Source organism: Triturus cristatus, chromosome 1_1 (genome assembly GCF_964204655.1).
Source record: "Triturus cristatus chromosome 1_1, aTriCri1.1, whole genome shotgun sequence".
Classification (NCBI taxonomy): domain Eukaryota; kingdom Metazoa; phylum Chordata; class Amphibia; order Caudata; family Salamandridae; genus Triturus; species Triturus cristatus.
In genome coordinates this window covers 37,390,072-37,408,455 of record NC_140579.1, presented here as the reverse complement: position 1 = coordinate 37,408,455, position 18,384 = coordinate 37,390,072, and the positions used below count along the sequence as shown (strand labels likewise).

The window sequence follows — 18,384 nt, the reverse complement described above, 5'->3', positions numbered from 1 at the left end:
CCGCTCCTTTTCTCACCTGGCCCCTAAGCTTTGGAATTCCCTTCCAGTATCTCTAAAATTTCAACTAATTTTTACACAGTTCCGTAGGGGCCTGAAAACTTGGCTCTTCTCGCAGTAGACACTTATCTCAGTTGGCCTCTCCACCTTTGGCGCCGGGAGACACCATGGTGGGTAGCTGTGCGCCCTATAAATTTATTTACAATACAATACAATATCAGCCCAGCTGCAACACGTACTCACTTCTGTGTCTGCTGCTCCCCCTTCTGTGCAGTGAGCCTGCGTTTAGCCTCTTCATTCAACTGCTTAGCAAGCTCCTTTTGATGAGCTCTTCTCTTCTCCTCAGCTGTCATTTCTTTCTATTGATGGGGAAGGAGAATCAAGACCGGATCACAAACCGGGCATGGCAATCACGGCAGATATTTTTGGGGTAGGGAATGAGAAATAACATATGAAAGAGGAATAAGGGGGTGCGGGAGAATAACCTGAACAGTGCTTTGTTACTTTGTGGAGCTAGATCACACTACATCACAACAATTAATTACGCAAAGATGAGAATGGGAACTGTCCATAAGACAGCACAGGGCCATAAACATGCATCTTTAGCACAGAAAATATATTCAGAACAAATGTGTAGAAAAGGTAGCTTTACCCTTGTCCTCTCTGCAGCCTCATTTTTGTCCTCTTCCTCATCCTAAGTTGAGAAACAATGTCAAAAGGTCATTTGTGCAATAGCAAACAACATTGGTCAACCAGGTACCGGCACCATTGTCCCAAACACAAAGAAAGGACAGTAGTGTAACAGGGCTAGTCTTGTCAACGTCTTTTCGTTACAAATATCCAACTGGGAGCAAGTGATTTCACTACTGGGCTTCGCATCATCAGTGAGCCCACCAATGTTGAGCCATCTAATCATAACAAACATCATGGCTTGGGTGATTGCTGGATCCCTTCCTCACCTAGGAAAGGTTCCCATTGATTTTTCAGAAGGCTTCTATGTATTTTGTACACCCCAGTCTTCTCACCTTTAAAAAGATGCCAACGTTTTTCACTTTTTTCTTGACAGTGGTGAGAACTGTGGCTGGTCCTTCCTAAAAAAACAAACAAATGGCATAGTAAATTAACAGTAGCATCTAAATGCAAAACAATTTAGAGCTGTCACCTCAATAAACAAGTATTGGCAAATCCAAAGGTACGCTCTTTCGGAACCTACTGCCTTTGCCAATGCTTTTTCTGATGCGGTTTCAATTTTCTTTTCTTTTTATCGACAATCAAAAGGCACATGGATAAAGCCACTGTTGGCGGTAACGTTACATTGTAAGCGTGCTCAGGGCTCACGACAGCAGGCTGGGCTAAATAAAAACAAAGCAAGGGAGGGAGACAGCAACAAGGAGCACGTGGGAGAAGCACACAAGAGAATACAACACAGAGTGCGCACAGGGCAGTGGGAAAAAGCTAAAGAGCTGAAAAGCAGCATGCACTCTGGTGGAGTGCCCAACTAAAAAGAAAAGGAAAATACTACTTACCAGTATGCATCTGTTCTTGGCATGTAGAGCTGCAGATCTACACACTGTGCATAGATCACCATCTTGTGTTGGGCCCAGATGTTTGCACTTGTTTTTGTCTTGGAAAAGTATTTGGAAGTCACGAGATAGGGGACTCCTCCTTTGGATGATAGTGCACAAGGGCATCTGTTCCATCTTTTTCGCCAGCAGGGAAGTGATGGATTTTTGTGATTAACAGATAAGATGCCCATGTATGCTGTATCTAAATAAGATAGTACTGGAACAAAGCCGGGTAGCCGGGGAGGTGGGTGGGCGTGTGTGGATCTTCAGCTCTACATGCCAAGAACAGATGCATACTGGTAAGTAGCATTTTCCGTTTGAGGCATATGAGCTGCAGATCACACACTATGCATAGATCGTATAGCAGTACCCCTTCCGAGTGGCGACCACCAGTATCTGTTGCAGTAGTCTGAAATAATGTTTTGAGTACAGCCTGGCCCACATTGGCTTGTTTTGTTTGCACATCTACACAATAGTGCTTTGTGAATGTGTGCGGTGTAGCTGCTTTGCAGATGTCATCTAAGGGAAGGTTTCCTAAAAATGCCATTGAAGCCCCTATCTTTCGGGTAGAGTGGGCTTTTGGGGGAACTGATAATGTACATTTTGCTTTGTGATAGCAAATCTGTATGCATTTGACAATCCACCTTGCTATCCCAGATTTTGATATGGGGTTACCTTTGTGTGGTGGTGAGAAGGACAAGAAAAGGTGTTTGGTCTTGCGAAAAGGTTTGGTTCTTTCAATGTAATAAAGCAGTGCTCTTTTTACATCTGTTTGTGGTTGCGAGAAGAATACTGGCAACTCCACAGACTGGTTGAGGTGGAAGGGAGAAATAACATTAGGGAAGAGTTTGGACTGGTTCTGAGAACCACTTTGCTATGATGAAGTTGTAAAAAAGGTTCTTGAATAGTTAGTGCCTGTAGCTCACTGACTCTTCTAAGGGAAGTAATGGCCACTAGGAGAGCGACTTCCCATGTTAGCAATTGTAGCTCGCATTTGTGCAGAGGTTCAAAAGGAGGGCCCATTAGTCTTGTGAGAACCATGTTTAAATTCCACACAGGTGAGGGTGGTACCCTGGGAGGAATTATTCGTTTGAGGCCTTCCATAAATGCTTTGATGGCAGGTACCCTGAATAGCGACAAGTGTCTATTTTGTAAGTAGGCTGCTATGGCAGCGAGGTGTAACCTAATAGATGTGTATGCTAAGTTACACCTTTGGAGATGCAGTAGGTAACCTATGATGTGTTGAATAGACACATCTAGAGGATTGATGGTGTTATTGTGAATATATATCACAAATCGTTTCCACTTGGCTGCATAGCAGGCTCTAGTGGTGGGGCATCTAGCTTCCTTGATAATGTTCATACAGTCAGGGGGAAGGTTAAGGTAACCAAATTCTAAGACCTCAGGAGCCAGATCGCAAGGTTGAGCTGAGCTGGGTCCGGGTGTCTGATCTCTCCACGGCTCTCGATTAAGAGGCGTGGGGAGAGGTGTAGTTTTTGGTGCGGGACTACGGATAGTTCCAGAAATGTGGTGTACCATGGTTGTCTGGCCCATGTTGGAGCAACTAGGATGAGAGTCAGTGATTGTTGCTGTAATTTGCGCTCCACCAGTGGAATGAGTGGGAGAGGCAGAAAAGCGCACGAAAATCTGCCTGACCAATTCATCCATATCGCATTTCCTTTGGACAATGGGTGTGGATATCTGGCGGCGAAGCTTGGGCATTTGGCGTTTTCGTGTGTGGCAAAGAGATCTATCTCTGGTTGCCCCCCATCAAGTGGAAAAATGGTTGAAGAACTTGCGGATGAAGTTCCCACTCGTGAATCTGTTGCGTCCGACGACTTAACAGATCAGCTATGTTGTTCTGGACTCCAGGGACATGTTGGGCTAGGAGAAAAATGTTCTGAGAAATAACCTATCTTCATATGCTTTGACTAGTTGAGAGAGCTGTAGGGAGTGTGTCCCGCCTTGTTTCTGTATGTAGTACATGGCTGTCATGTTGTCGGTGCAGACTAGGACAGCTTTGGCTGATATTTGTTTCTGGAATGCCTTGAGCGCTAGGAAGATGGCTAGTAACTCCAGGTGATTAATGTGGAGTAACTTTTGTTGAGGCATCCACCTGCCCTGCATGGTGTGATGTAATAGATGAGCTCCCCAGCCGGAGAGCGATGCGTCCGCTGTTAGCACAATCTGTGGAACCGGCTCGAGGATGGTAAAGGGGCTATGCAGTAGGGGAGGGACAAAACATGGAACAAGATGGACAAGTAAACCCATCGGATAAAAAGCAAGGATGGGGTAACCGATGGATAGTCTCCTAGACCCTGTAAGCGATTAACAGGCTCACACCAGTTCATTTGCAACCCAACAGCTAGAGCAGTCTAGTAGGCTTGACGCCAAAATAGGTGGTTATGAACTACAAGCAAAGAAAAATGTGAAATGTAAAAAAAAGGATTTCTACAAATAAGTTTGTCTGAAGATGAAATTCTGGACAATCAAAACAGTAAAGGTTCCCGCCATTCCCAACTTTTTATTGTTTAGTTGAAGGTCTTTACACAGCAAGAAAGGGAACCATATATGAGGCAACGATAATCCCAAAGGAACGTTGTTCAGGATCGTGTCCAATTAATTCATAACTGCTAATCAGAAGACCTCATTTCCGCGCATCCCCAGTGCGAATGAAAAGGGCCGCAGAAAACATAAGAAATGGAATCCAAACAAAGACCCATTATAGATCCACAGTTAGCAAAAAAACAATATACGGTTATAAATAAGGAAAATGTACTTACCCAGTATGCATCTGTTCTTGGCATATAGAGCTGTAGAGTCATATGTTATGCATAGATCGCCATCTAGTGTCGGGTCCGGGTGTTAATTTGTTTCCCCATTTGCCCTGAGCTAAAGTCCAGGAGCTTTGCTCCCACAGCCAATTTGGGCTGCTTGCCAGCAGCCACCAACCGGAGGCCCCCTATCCCCCATTGGATAACATTGGGCCTCAGGACTCTGCACCCGGCCGCCCTAGTGCCGCTGAGGGTGTAACTAGAGTGCACCCCCAGAACCTCAACTCCCACTACCAAATACTTACCTCAAAACCGATAACCCTATTTTCCTCCATAGGATATCTGACTGTTTTTCTGTGAAAAGTTTCTAAGTGTGAGTTTGAAAACAAAGAAATTCTTTAAAATAGCATAATCGAACAAAAACGATTTTATTTACCCGTTTTCAATAAATGTCCCAGAGTAGTAACTAGGTATACTACTCTCTAAGCCTAGTAATCTCAAAAGTCACTTACCTGCTATTTTACTAAAGAGCCTATAAGTCTATGCACTGCATTTACTAAGTATTGCATTTCTCTGCATCCATACTGTAAATCAAACCAAAGTTCATATACAATTATCATTCAAACTGTATTTCAATTGCATTACTACTATAAAGTATTTATTGCTTACCTGTGCCAGGGTTGCTTGGTTCTAGAATATAAAATAACTAAAAGAATATTTTTATACAAAAACAGTTGGTCTGAAGTTCAGTCTTTGAGTGTGTGAATTCATTTGCTGACTGAGTGTGTACAACACATGCTTAACACCGTCTTCTGATACTGCCTTACTGCTCGACCACACTACCACAAATAGAGAGTAAGGTTCTATCTAACTTTACCTCTGCCTACCTTTGGGGTTCCACTGGACTGTGCACACTATACCTCACTTTGGTATAGTATATACAGAGCCAGCATCCTACACAGATGCATACTGGGTAAGTAGCCTTTTCCGTTCGAGGCATATGAGCTGTAGATCCTATGCTATGCATAGACTATGTAGCAGTTATTTTTCAAAGCGGTGGCTAACCTGGATCTGTTGCAGTGGTCTGAAATAATGTACGTAAAACTGCCTGGCCCACTCTAGCTTGTTGTCTAGCTAACACATCTACACAATAGTGTATTGTGAATGTGTGAGGTGTAGACCATGTTGCAGCTTTGCATATGTCATCTATTGATATATTTCCTAAGAATGCCATAGAAGCCCCTAGTTTGTGTGTGTAATGTGCTCTAGGGGGAACTGTTAACATTCGTTTTGCTTTTGCATAACATTTGAATGTACTTAACTATCCACCTTGCAATACCAGAATTTGATATTTGATTGCCTTTATATGGTGGAGCAAAAGCAACAAAAAGTTGCTTACTCTTCTAAAAGGTTTTGTTCTTTCAATGTAATAAAGTAACTCTTTTTACATTCAAAGGTATGAAGAGCACTTTCTGCCACAGAATCTGGTTGGGGGAAGAACACAGGTAACTCAACAGATTGGTTTATATGAAAGGTAGAAATGACTTTAGGTAGAAATTTGGGGTTAGTCCTAAGAACCACTTTGTTTTGATGTATTTGTAAAAATGGTTCTTCTACTATTAGTGCCTAAAGCTCACCCACACTTCTTAGAGATGTGATAGCTATGAGGAAAGCTACCTTCCAAGTGAGAAACTGCAGTTCACATCTATGCAATGGCTCAAAAGGCAGACCCATGAGTCTTGTAAGAACGATGTTGAGATTCCACGCTGGGGCAGGTGGAAGTCTAGAGGGAATGACTCTTAAGTCCTTCCATGAAAGCTTTAATGGCAGGCACTCTAAAAAGAGACAAAATGTTGTCTGTTCTGAAGATATGCAGCTATCGTAACAAGATGCAAGTGAATGAATGTATACACTAAATTGGAACGCTGTAGATGCAATAGATAACAAATTATGTTTTGCATTGAAGCGTCTAGCAGATTGACTTGATTGTTATTACGGTAAATGACAAACTGCTTTCATTTTGCTGCAAAGCATGCCCTTGTGGTAGGACGTCTAGCCTCTTTGATGATATTCATGCAATCTGGGGGAAGATTAAGGTAGCCAAACTCTAGGATTTCAGGTGCCAGATCGCAAGGTTGAGTTGACTGGGATCTGAATGTCTTATCCCTCCATGGTTCTGAATGAGGAGATTGGGAGTGAGATGGAGTTTTGGATGGGGAACTACTGACAACTCCAAGAGGGTTGTGAACCAGGGATGACGGGCCCATGTGGGAGCAACCAGGATTAGTGTCAGGGTCTGATGTCTGAGCTTCCGAACCACTAATGGAACGAGTGGGAGAGGCGGAAAAGCATAAGCAAATATCCCCGATGTATATACAACTCTGTTAAAAATATTTTTAAAAATTCATCCACAGTGCATTGCCTTTGGACTATGGGTGTGGATCCCTAGACGCGAAGTTTGGGTATTACTTCGTTTAGGTAGGTGGCGAACAGATCTATGCCTGGGAAGACCCACAATTGAAAGAACGTGAGGAGAACCTGAGGGTGGAGTTCCCATTCATGGATCTAGTGTCATTGGCGACTGAGCAGATCCGCAATATGGTTGTTTACTCCTAGAAGGTTGTGAGAAGTTGGCCTGGCATATGCTGGTCACTAGTTATAGTGGCCACCTTGCACCAGTCCAATTCGACTCTTGGTAGATAGGTTTAAAGACAACCTTTTAAAGAAAGCTATCCTAGTGGTAGCTGTGGAGAGCAGCCTTCAGGCTAAGTCTCTGAGGAATGTAAAGCAGCTTGTTTTACCTTATAATCTCTTGAATTACCAAATGAAAAGACACCACACAGGTATATATATCAAATATATATGTATTTATTTCTAAATATACTCTACTAATCTCTTTATGAGATTAGAGCCAGGTAAACATTCAAAAGATCAACAGTTCTCAATAAATTAAGCACAAATATGGCTGTAGCCCTAGGGGCGTACCAGACCATATACTAAAATAGTGGTATGGCAAACTCGACTTGCAATATGAGGAGGCCTAGGGCCTTGGGAATCGCTGGGGCTTCACTGCTGCAGTGTTTACAGGTAAGTAATCAGCCCACAGGAGGCGCGTGCAGTGTCTAAACACACATGCGGGTTTCTCATAGGTTTCAATGCAAAATGTCGCGGTTTGTATTTTACAGTTCTAGGGCACTTCGGAATGGACAACAAGCAAACAACTTACAGGGTAAGTACTTCGATAGCCAATGCGCACTTGGGCACCGTAATGCCAGAGTTACCTCACCCAGGGAAGCCGGGTGCAGAGGTGTTCTTTGGTGTCGGGTCGCGATGCTGCTTTCAATGGGAATCGTTGAAGTCTTGCTGCTTGTGTCGTCGGGTGAAGTGTCTGTGGAAATCCAACGATGGATTGGAGTTGCAGGCGACCTAGAAATTGAGGGGACAGAGTTCAGAGTCACTTGCCAGTGATCGGTGGCCTTCAGGATAGATGACCACAACTGTCGAGTCTCTTCACGTCGCTGATGGTGTTTTGTCTCTTCGCCCACGCGGTCCAGGAGAGATCGAGGAAGACCAGCAGCTGGATTTGGCGGGTCCCACGACGTCTGCAGCTGATGGCGGTGTCGGCACTCGGATCGGAGCCAACAAACCTTGGCAACTGCAAGTCTCGTGTGGAATGAAGATCTTGGATGGTTCAGACCAGCAAGGTCCGATGGACTTACCCAGCGAGGGTAAGTGAGGGCAGGCCCAGAGCAACTAGGCGAACCCTTGGAGCAGTTCAGAAAGTCTTCGGGCGGGCTACTAGCCAACGGGCAAGCAACCGCAAAGACGCCTTCGCAGGGAAACTTCAGGAGCAGCCCACGGTCACTCGGGATGAGGTAGGCCGCTGATCTTGGGTTCCAGATCTGCTAGGGACTTGGACATTAAGTGGTCCAAAGCACAAGTTTGTAGTTCGTCGTTCAGGGCTTGCACTCGAAATTAGTGCACGGTTCCCTGGTATTGCTGTACCTCGTCACTCGTGGGGTCCAGATGCCACAGCTTCGCTGGGAACTCAAAATGGCCGACGAGAGGTCAGGAAATCAGCTTCAGGGGACGCAGGGACTTCGGGCTCCAGCGGGAGCGGTAAAGTTTGCAACCGTTGTTCAGTCCTTTAGGTGCCTGCCAAGCAGGGGAGTCACTCCTTGACTCCAAGGGAGATCCTTCGGTCTTCTAAAGATAGTAGAAAGTTGAAGGGCCAGGATTCTTCTTCGTTGAGCGTCGTCCAGGTGTAATCTAAATTGCATTGGCAATGTGTGGTATCTTATACTGATAAGATGGGAGGGACTAGCTCTATGGCCACTCCTCTAGGAGGGCCAGGGTAGTGGGTGGTTACACCCACTTCCCTTTGTCCAGTTTCGCGCCAGGACAGGGGCAGGCAGCCCCTGAACCGGTTTGAGCTGGCATATGCACAGAGGAGCCTACTGCTCCCCCAGTGCAGGACTTCAAAGCACTCTAAGAGTGCACCCACCCAGCTCCAATACACTAAATCCTGTCTGGGAGGTGGTGACACCTCCCTGTGACAGGAAACCCTTTGTTGAGCTCCCTCTACTGCGAGTTTCGGTCAGCAGCAGGAGGGCAGCCCGGTGTCTGTGCTGGTGGCATCCATTTTGTGATACCAGGGCTCTAGATGATTTCTACCGTGTAGTACAGGGTGTACATGTCGTCCCCTCTAGAAGGGTGGGATCCTACTCCCACACCAGTTACTGGTGTGGGTGTAGGATTCCAAGTTGTTTGACACCAAACACGACATGTTTTGATGCAGTCATTCCAAAGTTAGCATTTACCGCGAGGTTATAATGCACTTAAGAGTATATGGTTTAACCGCATCCACAAACAGCAGCAGAGAATAGACTCTGCCAGCTGCAGAGGGGTCCTGCTCAGGCAGAAGCACCCCCTCACATAGTAAACCATGCACCCTGCCCTTGGGATTGATAGGGCCTACCTTAGGGGTGACTGATAGGTTTATATGTGTGTGTATGGTGAAATATAGGAACCTATACCTCAGTGAGGAGTGCTAACACTACCTCACACAGGCTGCAGTAGCAGGCCTGTGGTGTCAGATTGTGAGTGCTTCCCAGGGGTGGCATAATACATGCTGCAGCCCCTGGTAGGCCTGTGAAGTACCAATGCCCTAGGTACCTAAGGTACCATATACTAGGTGCTCATAAGGTACCACAGTATCCAATCACTAGTGCATCTAATATGCACACCAAATTGTTTAGAGAGATCAGGTAGACTGGGGCCCTGATTAGCAGGGACCCAGCCAGACTATAGCCAGAAACCAGTGTATACATCAGAAAAAAAGTGGGGGCAACACAAGTGCAGATCCTACTCTCCTACAAAGGTGTTCTGCAAGGAGATATATTTTGTAAGGTATGGCCTATCTCCAGATGCTCTGGGAAAACAGAGCTGGAGAGAGTGTGACCCCACCCAGTTTTTGTATGTAGTACATTGCTGTCATGTGTGCGAATTAGGACAGCTCCGCCTACTTTATGAAGTTGAAAAGCTTTCAACGCTAGAAAAATTGCTAAAAGTTCTAGAAGGTTTATGAGGAGTTGCTTTTGTTGAAGAGTCCACATGCCCTGAATGGTATGTTTCTGTAGATGAGCGCCCCAATCAGTGAGCGAAGCGTCTGCTGTTAGAACTATCTGTGGAACCGGGTCGACGAATGGCCGCCTCTTGGAAAGGTGTTTTGTATTCCACGACTGCAGAGATCGATGGGTGGGACCATCTACCAACACTAGATCGGATAACTGACCTTGAGCATGGTTCCACTGATGTGCTAAGCATTCCTGGAGGGGACGCATTTGAAGTCTTACGTAAGGAACAATTAAAATGCAAGACAACATCATTCCTATGAACTACGTGAACACTCAAGCTGGTAATGAGTGTTGCAACTGAAACAGAGATTAAAGTCTGCATGTTGCGGATTCTGACTGGGATGGGACACGCAAGAGCTTTTTGAGTGTCTATTGTGGCTCCTAGATACAGTTGTGTATTGGATGGTTGGAGAGGAGACTTGGTGAGGTTTACAGTAAACCCAAGGTCGTGAAGCAGTTGGGACTGTCTTTTGTGTGTGGAGTAGGCAGCTTTGCTGCGAGCTGGCTTTTATGAGCAAGTCGTCTAGGTAAGGGAAGAAGTGAATGTGCTGTCTCCTTAGATGACCCGGGACTACTGCCAGACATTTGGTGAAAACTCTAGGTGCGGTAGTTACTCTAAATAGGGGGGCCTTGAATTAATAATGCTGACCGTCTACCACAAACCAGAGGTATTTCCGGTGAGCAGGGTGAATGGGAATATGGAAATAGGCGTCCTTCAAGTCTAGAGTGGACAGAAAGTCGCCTTGCTGAAGGAGTGGGAGCAGTTGTTAGTGTGATCATGTGAAAGTGGTCCGAATTAATGTGTAGATTCAGTTCTCTGAGGTCTAGTATGGGCCTGAGAGATCTGTCTTTTTGGGGAATTAAAAGTACAGGGAGTATACTCCGGTCTCCTGGTATTGTAATGGGACTGGTTCTATAATGTGTTTTTCCAAGAGAGAGAACCTCTTGCTTTAGAATGGTAAGATGCTCTGTTGACATTGCATGTGATCTTGGAAGAGTATCTGGGAGTGTGTATGTAAGTTCCAGTCAGTAACCATATTGGATCATTTGTAGGACCCACTTGTCTGAGGTGATTGAATTCCAGGCAGGTAGGAATTGAGAGTGACGTCCCCCGACATGAGTGGAATGATCGAGTGCAACGGAAGGAAGTCACTGTTTGTTTGCGGGGGAAGTGTGTGTGGAGTTGCATCTGACTCTTCCCTTACTGTTGTTTCCTCTGAAACCACCTCTAAAAAAACCTCTTGAAGAGGGGGATTGGTTGTTACCCTTGTAAGAGGAGGAGGGGTTTTTGGTGGATACATTTTTGGAACAACCCCTATAAAAGGAGCGGCGAAACGAACCCCTAGAGGCAGGCAATTGACAAGCCCCCATGGGCTTTGCGACCTCCGTGCCTTTTTTAATCTTCTCCAGCGAGGTATCAACCGTTGGGCCAAAGAGATGTTCTTTGTCAAATTGTTCGTTGAGGATGGAGGTTTGCACCTCAGGCTTGAATTCTGAGATTCTCAACCAAGCATGTCTGCTTAGGAGTACACTGGTGTTTACTGTATGAGCTGCTGTATCTGCTGCATCCAGGGCACACCTGATTGAGGTATTAGTGATAAGTCAAGTAAAAATTGCACAAGTTTTTCTAACTCATCGTAATGAGCCCTATGATAGCGAGCCAACAGAGCTTGGGCGTTGGCAATGCGCCAGTGATTAGCCACTTGTGATGCCACTCTTTTGCCCGAGGCATCAATAAGCTTAGACTTCCTATCAGGAGGTGGAGCCTCACCTGTGGTTTGTGAGATAGCTCTCTTGCGAGCATTGGAAACCACAAGTGAGTCTAAAGGTAACTGACCTCTGATGTAAACCGGGTCGGTGGGTGGAGGTTTATATTTTTTCTCCACTCTAGGTGTAAATATTCTTACACCTCACAGGATCTTTAAATATCTTGCCTGTGTGCTTCAACATACCTTTTAGCATAGGTAAGGTATGAGTGGCTCTCTGAGAGGAACTAAGTGTCTCAAAAAGGAAATCCTCTTCTTAAAGGCTCTTTAAGTAATTCCACCCCGCGATATTGAGCAGCCCTGTTAAGGAGCTCAATTTACCCAATGTTATCGTCAGGTGGGGAGGGTCAAGATGGATACAAATCAGGGTCATTATGTGGACTCTGCTCAGTATGATAATCCTCCCACGGGTCAATGTCCTGTGGCCTGTCTCGATCTTCATCCTCAGCCCCATCATCCTGTGGGTCAGTTGTGAGTGGTGGTAGGGAATTTGATGGTGTGATAAGCAAATTGGGATCAGTGGTGGAAGGAGGTGGAATGTAGGGTGGGGGAAGGGTTCGTACCCACACTTTTGCTTTTGAGAGGAATATGGTAGTCCTCTGGCTGGTCTATCTTCTGTTTTTTGGAAGAGTGGCATAGATATGTACTGTATCAGGGTTGATCACAAGTTTTTTTGCTTCCGAAGGCGGGGCATCGCATCGAGGCTCTTTAGACAGAGTATCTTTGTCTTTAGTTGTTTGTTTCGGTGTCTAAAGTTTTGCTCCGAGCCTTTTGGTGTCAAAGGTAGAGTGTGAGAAAGTGGCTCTGTATATACTGTTCCCTAATAGGTACAGTGTGTACAGAGTCCACAGTCCCCAGAGGTTTCGCAGAGGCTAAAGTTAGTTATAACTTTACTCTCTAAAGTGGGAGCTTGGTCGAGCAGTAAGGCAGTATCAGAGGACAGTGTAAAGTATTTGTTGCACACACTCAGTCAGCAAATGGTCTCACACACTCAATAACTGAACTCTAGGCCAATGGTTTATATATAAAAAAATATATGCTTGTTTTATTTTAGAACCAATAGGTGTCAAAATATACTCTCAGGATGAGATGCTTTAGGTAAATACTTTTGCAATATGCAATTGGCTTTTGTATAAAGTTACAGGTTGTTGCAATAGGCAACACAATTTCAAACACAATAATGCTTTGAGTTCAATGGAAGTTTTAAATTATTTGCAATAGATTACTTTCAGGATTACTTTTGTAATTCCAGGACTGGATCCTAGAATTAGTCCTGGGTCAGTTCTTAGAAACAAGTGATAAAAGTCTACTTAGTTGCTGTTATGATTTTTAGGCAATATTTTGCTATTTTAAAAGTTGACACTTAGAAAATATTTCATAGAAAACAGTCAATGATTCCCTATGGAAGAAAATTCAAGTTGCAGGTATAGTATGTTCTCATTACTTTTGTAATCCAGGACTGGGTGCCTAGACTCAGTACTGGGACCTCTATCTAAAACAGGTAAGTAATAACGTTCTCACAGTTTGTACGATTTTTAAAGAATATTTGAAGTTTGCAAAAATCGACACTTAGAAGAAATTTCATAGAAAAAACAGTCAATGATTTCCTATGGAAGAAAATTGGGCTACTGGTAAGTACGGTTGTGAATATTTTTCAGGGTCAGTGCTGGGTATCAAGATCCAGCACTGGGATCTCACCTAATAGCACGTGAGTATTTTCGTTTGTTACTTGCCTGATTTTTGGTGAATATTTTAAGTTTGGAAAACTCCACACAGAAGAAATTTCAGAAGAAACCAGTCAATGTTACCCTATGGAGAAGGAATATGCTACTTACCAGTATGCATCTGTTCTTGGCATGTAGAGCTGCAGAGCCACACACTTAGGATAGTAGATCGCCATCTGGTGTTGGGCTCGGATGCTTGCAGGTTGTTGTTGTCTTCGGAAGAAGTCTTTGGTCACGAGATAGGTGACTCCTCCCTTGGACTACAGTGCGCATGGGCATCAACTCCATCCTTAGATTGTTTTTCGCCATGATGGGAAATGATGGAGTTTGTAGAAAAGAGAGAGCTGTCCATGTGTGATGTCTAAGTAAGTGAATGCTGGAACAGATACACATCCCGGGGAGGTGGGTGGGCGTGTGTGGCTCTGCAGCTCTACATGCCAAGAACAGATGCATACTGGTAAGTAGCATATTCCGTTCGAGGCATATGAGCTGCAGATCACACACTTAGGATAGACTATATAGCAGTGTCTCCCCTAGCGGTGGTCACCTGTATTGGTTGCAGCAGTTTCAAATATAGTCAACACAATAGTGTTTAGTGAAGGTGTGTGTTGTAGACCATGTGGCTGCCTTACAAATATCTTCTAAGGGAATGTTTCCCAAGAATGCCATGGAAGCCCCTATTTTGCGTGTGGAATGCGCTCTAGGGGGAACTGTTAGTGTGCGTTTGGCCTTGTGGTAGCATATTTGGATACATTTAACTATCCACCTAGCTATCCCAGATTTGGAAATGGGGTTGCCTTTATGTGGTGGAGAGAAAGCAACAAACAATTGTTTTGTTTTGCGGAATGATTTGGTCCTGTCAATGTAGTAAAGAAGGGCTCTTTTAACATCTAAGGTATGAAGAGCTCTTTCAGCTATCGAGTCTGGATTTGGGAAGAACACTGGTAGTTCTACTGATTGGCTAAGATGGAACGGAGATATGACTTTTGGAAAAAATTTCGGATTTGTTCTAAGAACCACTTTGTTGCGGTGTAATTGTAAGAATGGTTCTTGTATGGTTAAAGCCTGGACTTCACTTACCCTTCTGAGGGATGTGATAGCGATAAGGAAAGCCACTTTCCATGTGAGGAATTGTAGTTCGCATTTATGCAGAGGTTCAAATGGGGGTCCCATGAGCCTTGTAAGAACAATGTTTAGATTCCACACTGGAGAGGGTGGTAATCTGGGAGGAATAATCCTTTTAAGTCCTTCCATGAAGGCTTTGATCGCAGGTACTCTAAATAGAGACAAGTGTTGTCGATTTTGTAAGTAGGCTGCTAATGCTGCTAGGTGGAGACGTATGGATGAGTATGCCAAATTACATCTTTGCAAGTGCAGTGAGTAGCAAATGATGTCTTGGATGGATGCATCCAACGAGTTTATATGATTGTTAGTGCAATAAATGGCAAATCTCTTCCATTTTACAGCATAGCAGGCTCTAGTGGTAGGTCTTCTGGCCTCCTTTATAATATTCATGCACTCTGGTGGCAGGTTTAGGTAACCGAACTCTAGGACTTCAGGAGCCAGATCACTAGATTCAGTTGAGCTGAATCTGGGTGTCTGATTTCTCCATGGTTCTGGCTTAATAAGGAAGGGGAGCGGTGCAGTTTTTGGTGTGGAACTAGCGAGAGTTCCAGTAGTGTTGGGAACCACGGCTCACGTGCCCATGTGGGAGCTACTAGGATCAGTTTGAGAGACTGTTGCCTGAACTTGCGTACCACTAATGGAATGAGTGGGAGAGGCGGAAAAGCGTACGCAAATCTGCCTGACCAGTTCATCCATATTGCATTGCCCTTTGACTCCAGGTGGGGAAACCTGGCGGCGAAGGTTGGGCATTTTGCGTTTTCGTGTGTGGTGAACAGATCTATGTCTGGTTGGCCCCATTGTTGGAAAAAGGGCAGTAGGACTTGTGGATGTAATTCCCATTTGTGGATCTGTTGAGTTTGTCGACTTAACAGATCAGCAATTTGATTGTGAACCCCTGGAAGGTGTTCTGCAAGTAGGTATATGTTCTGTGGAATGGCCCATCTCCAAATGTTCTGTGCGAGCTGGGACAGCTGGAGCAAATGTGTGCCTCCTTGTTTTTGTATGTAATACATGGCTGTCATGTTGTCCGTCCGGATGAGGACAGTTTTGTTGTGGAGATGTAGTTGGAATGATTTTAGTGCTAGGAACACTGCTAGCAGTTCCAGGTAATTGATATGGAGCACTTTCTGTTGAGTTGTCCATTTGCCCTGAGTGGTGTGTCCGAGGAGATGGGCTCCCCATCCTGTGAGTGATGCGTCCGTTGTCAGCACTATCTGTGGAAGAGGCTCTAGGAACGGCCGCCCTTTGGACAGGTTTTTTATGTTCCACCATTTGAGAGAGCGATGTGTGCGGCTGTCCACCAACACCAGATCTGTAAGTTGTCCGTGAGCCTGGTTCCACTGATGTGCTAGACATTCTTGCAAGGGACGCATTTGAAGTCTTGCGTAAGGCACAATGAAGATGCATGATGCCATCATTCCTATGAGTTGTATGAACACTCTTGCTGGAAGAGAGTGTTGGGTTTGAAATTTTGCGATAAGAGCTTGTATATTGTCTATCCTGGTTGGGCTGGGATATGCTAGGGCTTTGGAGGCGTTTATGGTGGCTCCTAGATACTGATGTATGTGAGAGGGTTGGAGATGAGATTTGGGATAGTTTATTTTGAATCCCAAGTTGTGTAAGATTTGGATAGTTTGGTGAGTGTGTAGAACACATTTGTTGAATGACTTGGCTTTTATTAGCCAGTCGTCTAGATACGGGAAAACATGAATTTGTTGTCTTCTGAGATGTGCTCCGCCCTATAGAGATATACAAAATATTGTCTCTGACTGTGTAAAATGTAACCTCAAAATTAGATTTTATTGCCCTATTTGATCGATATGTAATACTGAATAGGTCTTTTTTTACTATCTTTTTTTATTGAAAGTTTTGAATTGAAGATGATTCAAAGTAGTGATATTGCTATAGTGAATGTTATGCACTCCCACTCATAAGTCTTCAGTGGCCATTTACGTCTAAGGTGGTGTCCAACCTGATCCAACAAAATAGTGAGGTTTTTTCCATTGTACGGGGATTTACATAATCCCAGTATTCCGTGAAAGTAGTAGCAACTAGTAGTAACAAATAGTTGCTGGAGGGAAACTATGACCTATTAGTTTTCCACAGCATTGAGGAAAGGCAGGTCTCCCAGCTGGAGACAGGGGAATAAGATTCATTTTAAAAGCTGAAGATGAGCTGAAACAATGGAGTTGAATTATCAGCTTCCCTCAATTAGAATTGTGTGCTGGGACAAGCAACTAATAGGTACAGTTAATAACACTTTTAAAGTGGTTTCCTGGAATGCAGCAGGATTGCTGAATTACGCTGATTAAATAGATTTTTTTTTAAACCTAAGACCCGATGTGGCCTGCATCCAGGAAACATGGTGTTTGAATGACTTTCTAATGAATGGCAACTTTGTGCTGAGCTGTAAGGCTGCCACGTTTAGGAGTAGACATGCCAAGAGTGGTGCAGCTATATTGCCGACCAATAATTTGAGCTGGGACTATCGTTGTGTCTCACATTCATCACATTTATTTCAATTTGTCAAACTCTCCCATGGGCAGCATAGAAGAGTCAATGGTGTTAGTAAATGCCTATATTCCTCCTGACCCCATGCATTATGCTCTTCTCGCTACCTTGTTTTCATTTATAAACACGGTGGTAGACCAGAAAGGTGTGCATAAGGAGTTACAAGTCGGGGACTTAAATTTGTAAATTCTCTAATTACTCAATCGGCCTATTCTCTGACCTAGAGAAAGAAGAAGCTTTAAATATTCCCCCGGCTTGCTTCCCCGCAAATATAAAATTCCATAAAGGAGGCGCTCTGTTATTGGACCTACTCAGGAAAAATAATAGTGAATGGCAGAGTTGATTTTGACTCCTCAACAACCTTTACCTATATGTAATATTCCTAGTGGTCCATAAGCAACTATTTGATAGCTTCCTTTCCCGCATACAGTTCAGTTCTGGAAATCTCTATTTCTCATGACTCCTGTAGCGATCATAAAGCAATTTATTTTTGGGTAGAATTCAGCCCTATAGAGGTTGACTCATGGAAGTTTAATGGGAACTTCACAAGTTTTAGGAAACATGTGGGTAGTAACCACTGGAGACCAGTTTTGTTTAATAGAGTAAAAGAGGTGTTGGAAGAGATGATGGTTAATGGAGAATCCAGGAAACCGATGCCCTTTATGCATACACTCAGACTATGAGACTACTTTTAAGTCAGGTTGATGAAAGAGAGCTGAGTGCCCGACCCGAAACCCTACAGCAGCCAACTGTAACTCTAAATAAAGAAATAAACAGATTAGTTAGAATCCAGTTCCTCCATTCTCTGTGGAAAGAGGAAATGAATTTACCTCCTAAATAGGGGAAAAGGGAATTCAAGGAAAAGATGAACAAGCATTGGCCTTTGGGATCGTATATGTGTTTAGCCAGAGGTATTGGTTTTACAAATGTTTTTAAGAGCATTGTGGTTGCTATGCAGCGTGTTGAAAAGTTATAATAAAAAAGTGTTATAAGCACTTTTGTTTCTTTATATATAACCAATAAGCCATTATGTACAACTGAACGACCCAATTAAAAAAGAATAAACATAAAAAAAGTCTTGTCATTTTTGGTTGTTCCAATGTTGGCAACTTCTTCCTGCCTGTTCTAATGTTGAGGTGGTGCTTAGTGATGCTGAGGTGGTGTTGAGTGGTGTTGTGGTGGTGCTTAGTGATGCTGTTGATGAATACAAGCCTCAGCTAGGCCCGCAGAATGCAAGGGTTCGCTCTCCTGTAACAAAGGTTAGAAGGAAGTTGGCACGGAAGCTG

At 44.1% G+C, this 18,384-nt stretch overlaps 1 protein-coding gene across 1 annotated transcript in view; it reads right to left on the bottom strand.

Moving 5' to 3' along the window:
• The window catches only part of LOC146869281 (FACT complex subunit SPT16-like), a 358,428-nt gene that overhangs the window by 241,169 nt on the left and 98,875 nt on the right, over positions 1–18,384 (bottom strand). The window contains exons 2-4 of the mRNA XM_085646892.1: positions 1,023–1,088; positions 650–691; positions 241–356 (exon numbers count right to left, since the gene is read on the bottom strand). Of these exons, the coding sequence (XP_085503018.1) occupies positions 241–356; positions 650–691; positions 1,023–1,088 (224 nt within the window). The remainder of the gene's footprint in view (positions 1–240; positions 357–649; positions 692–1,022; positions 1,089–18,384) is intronic.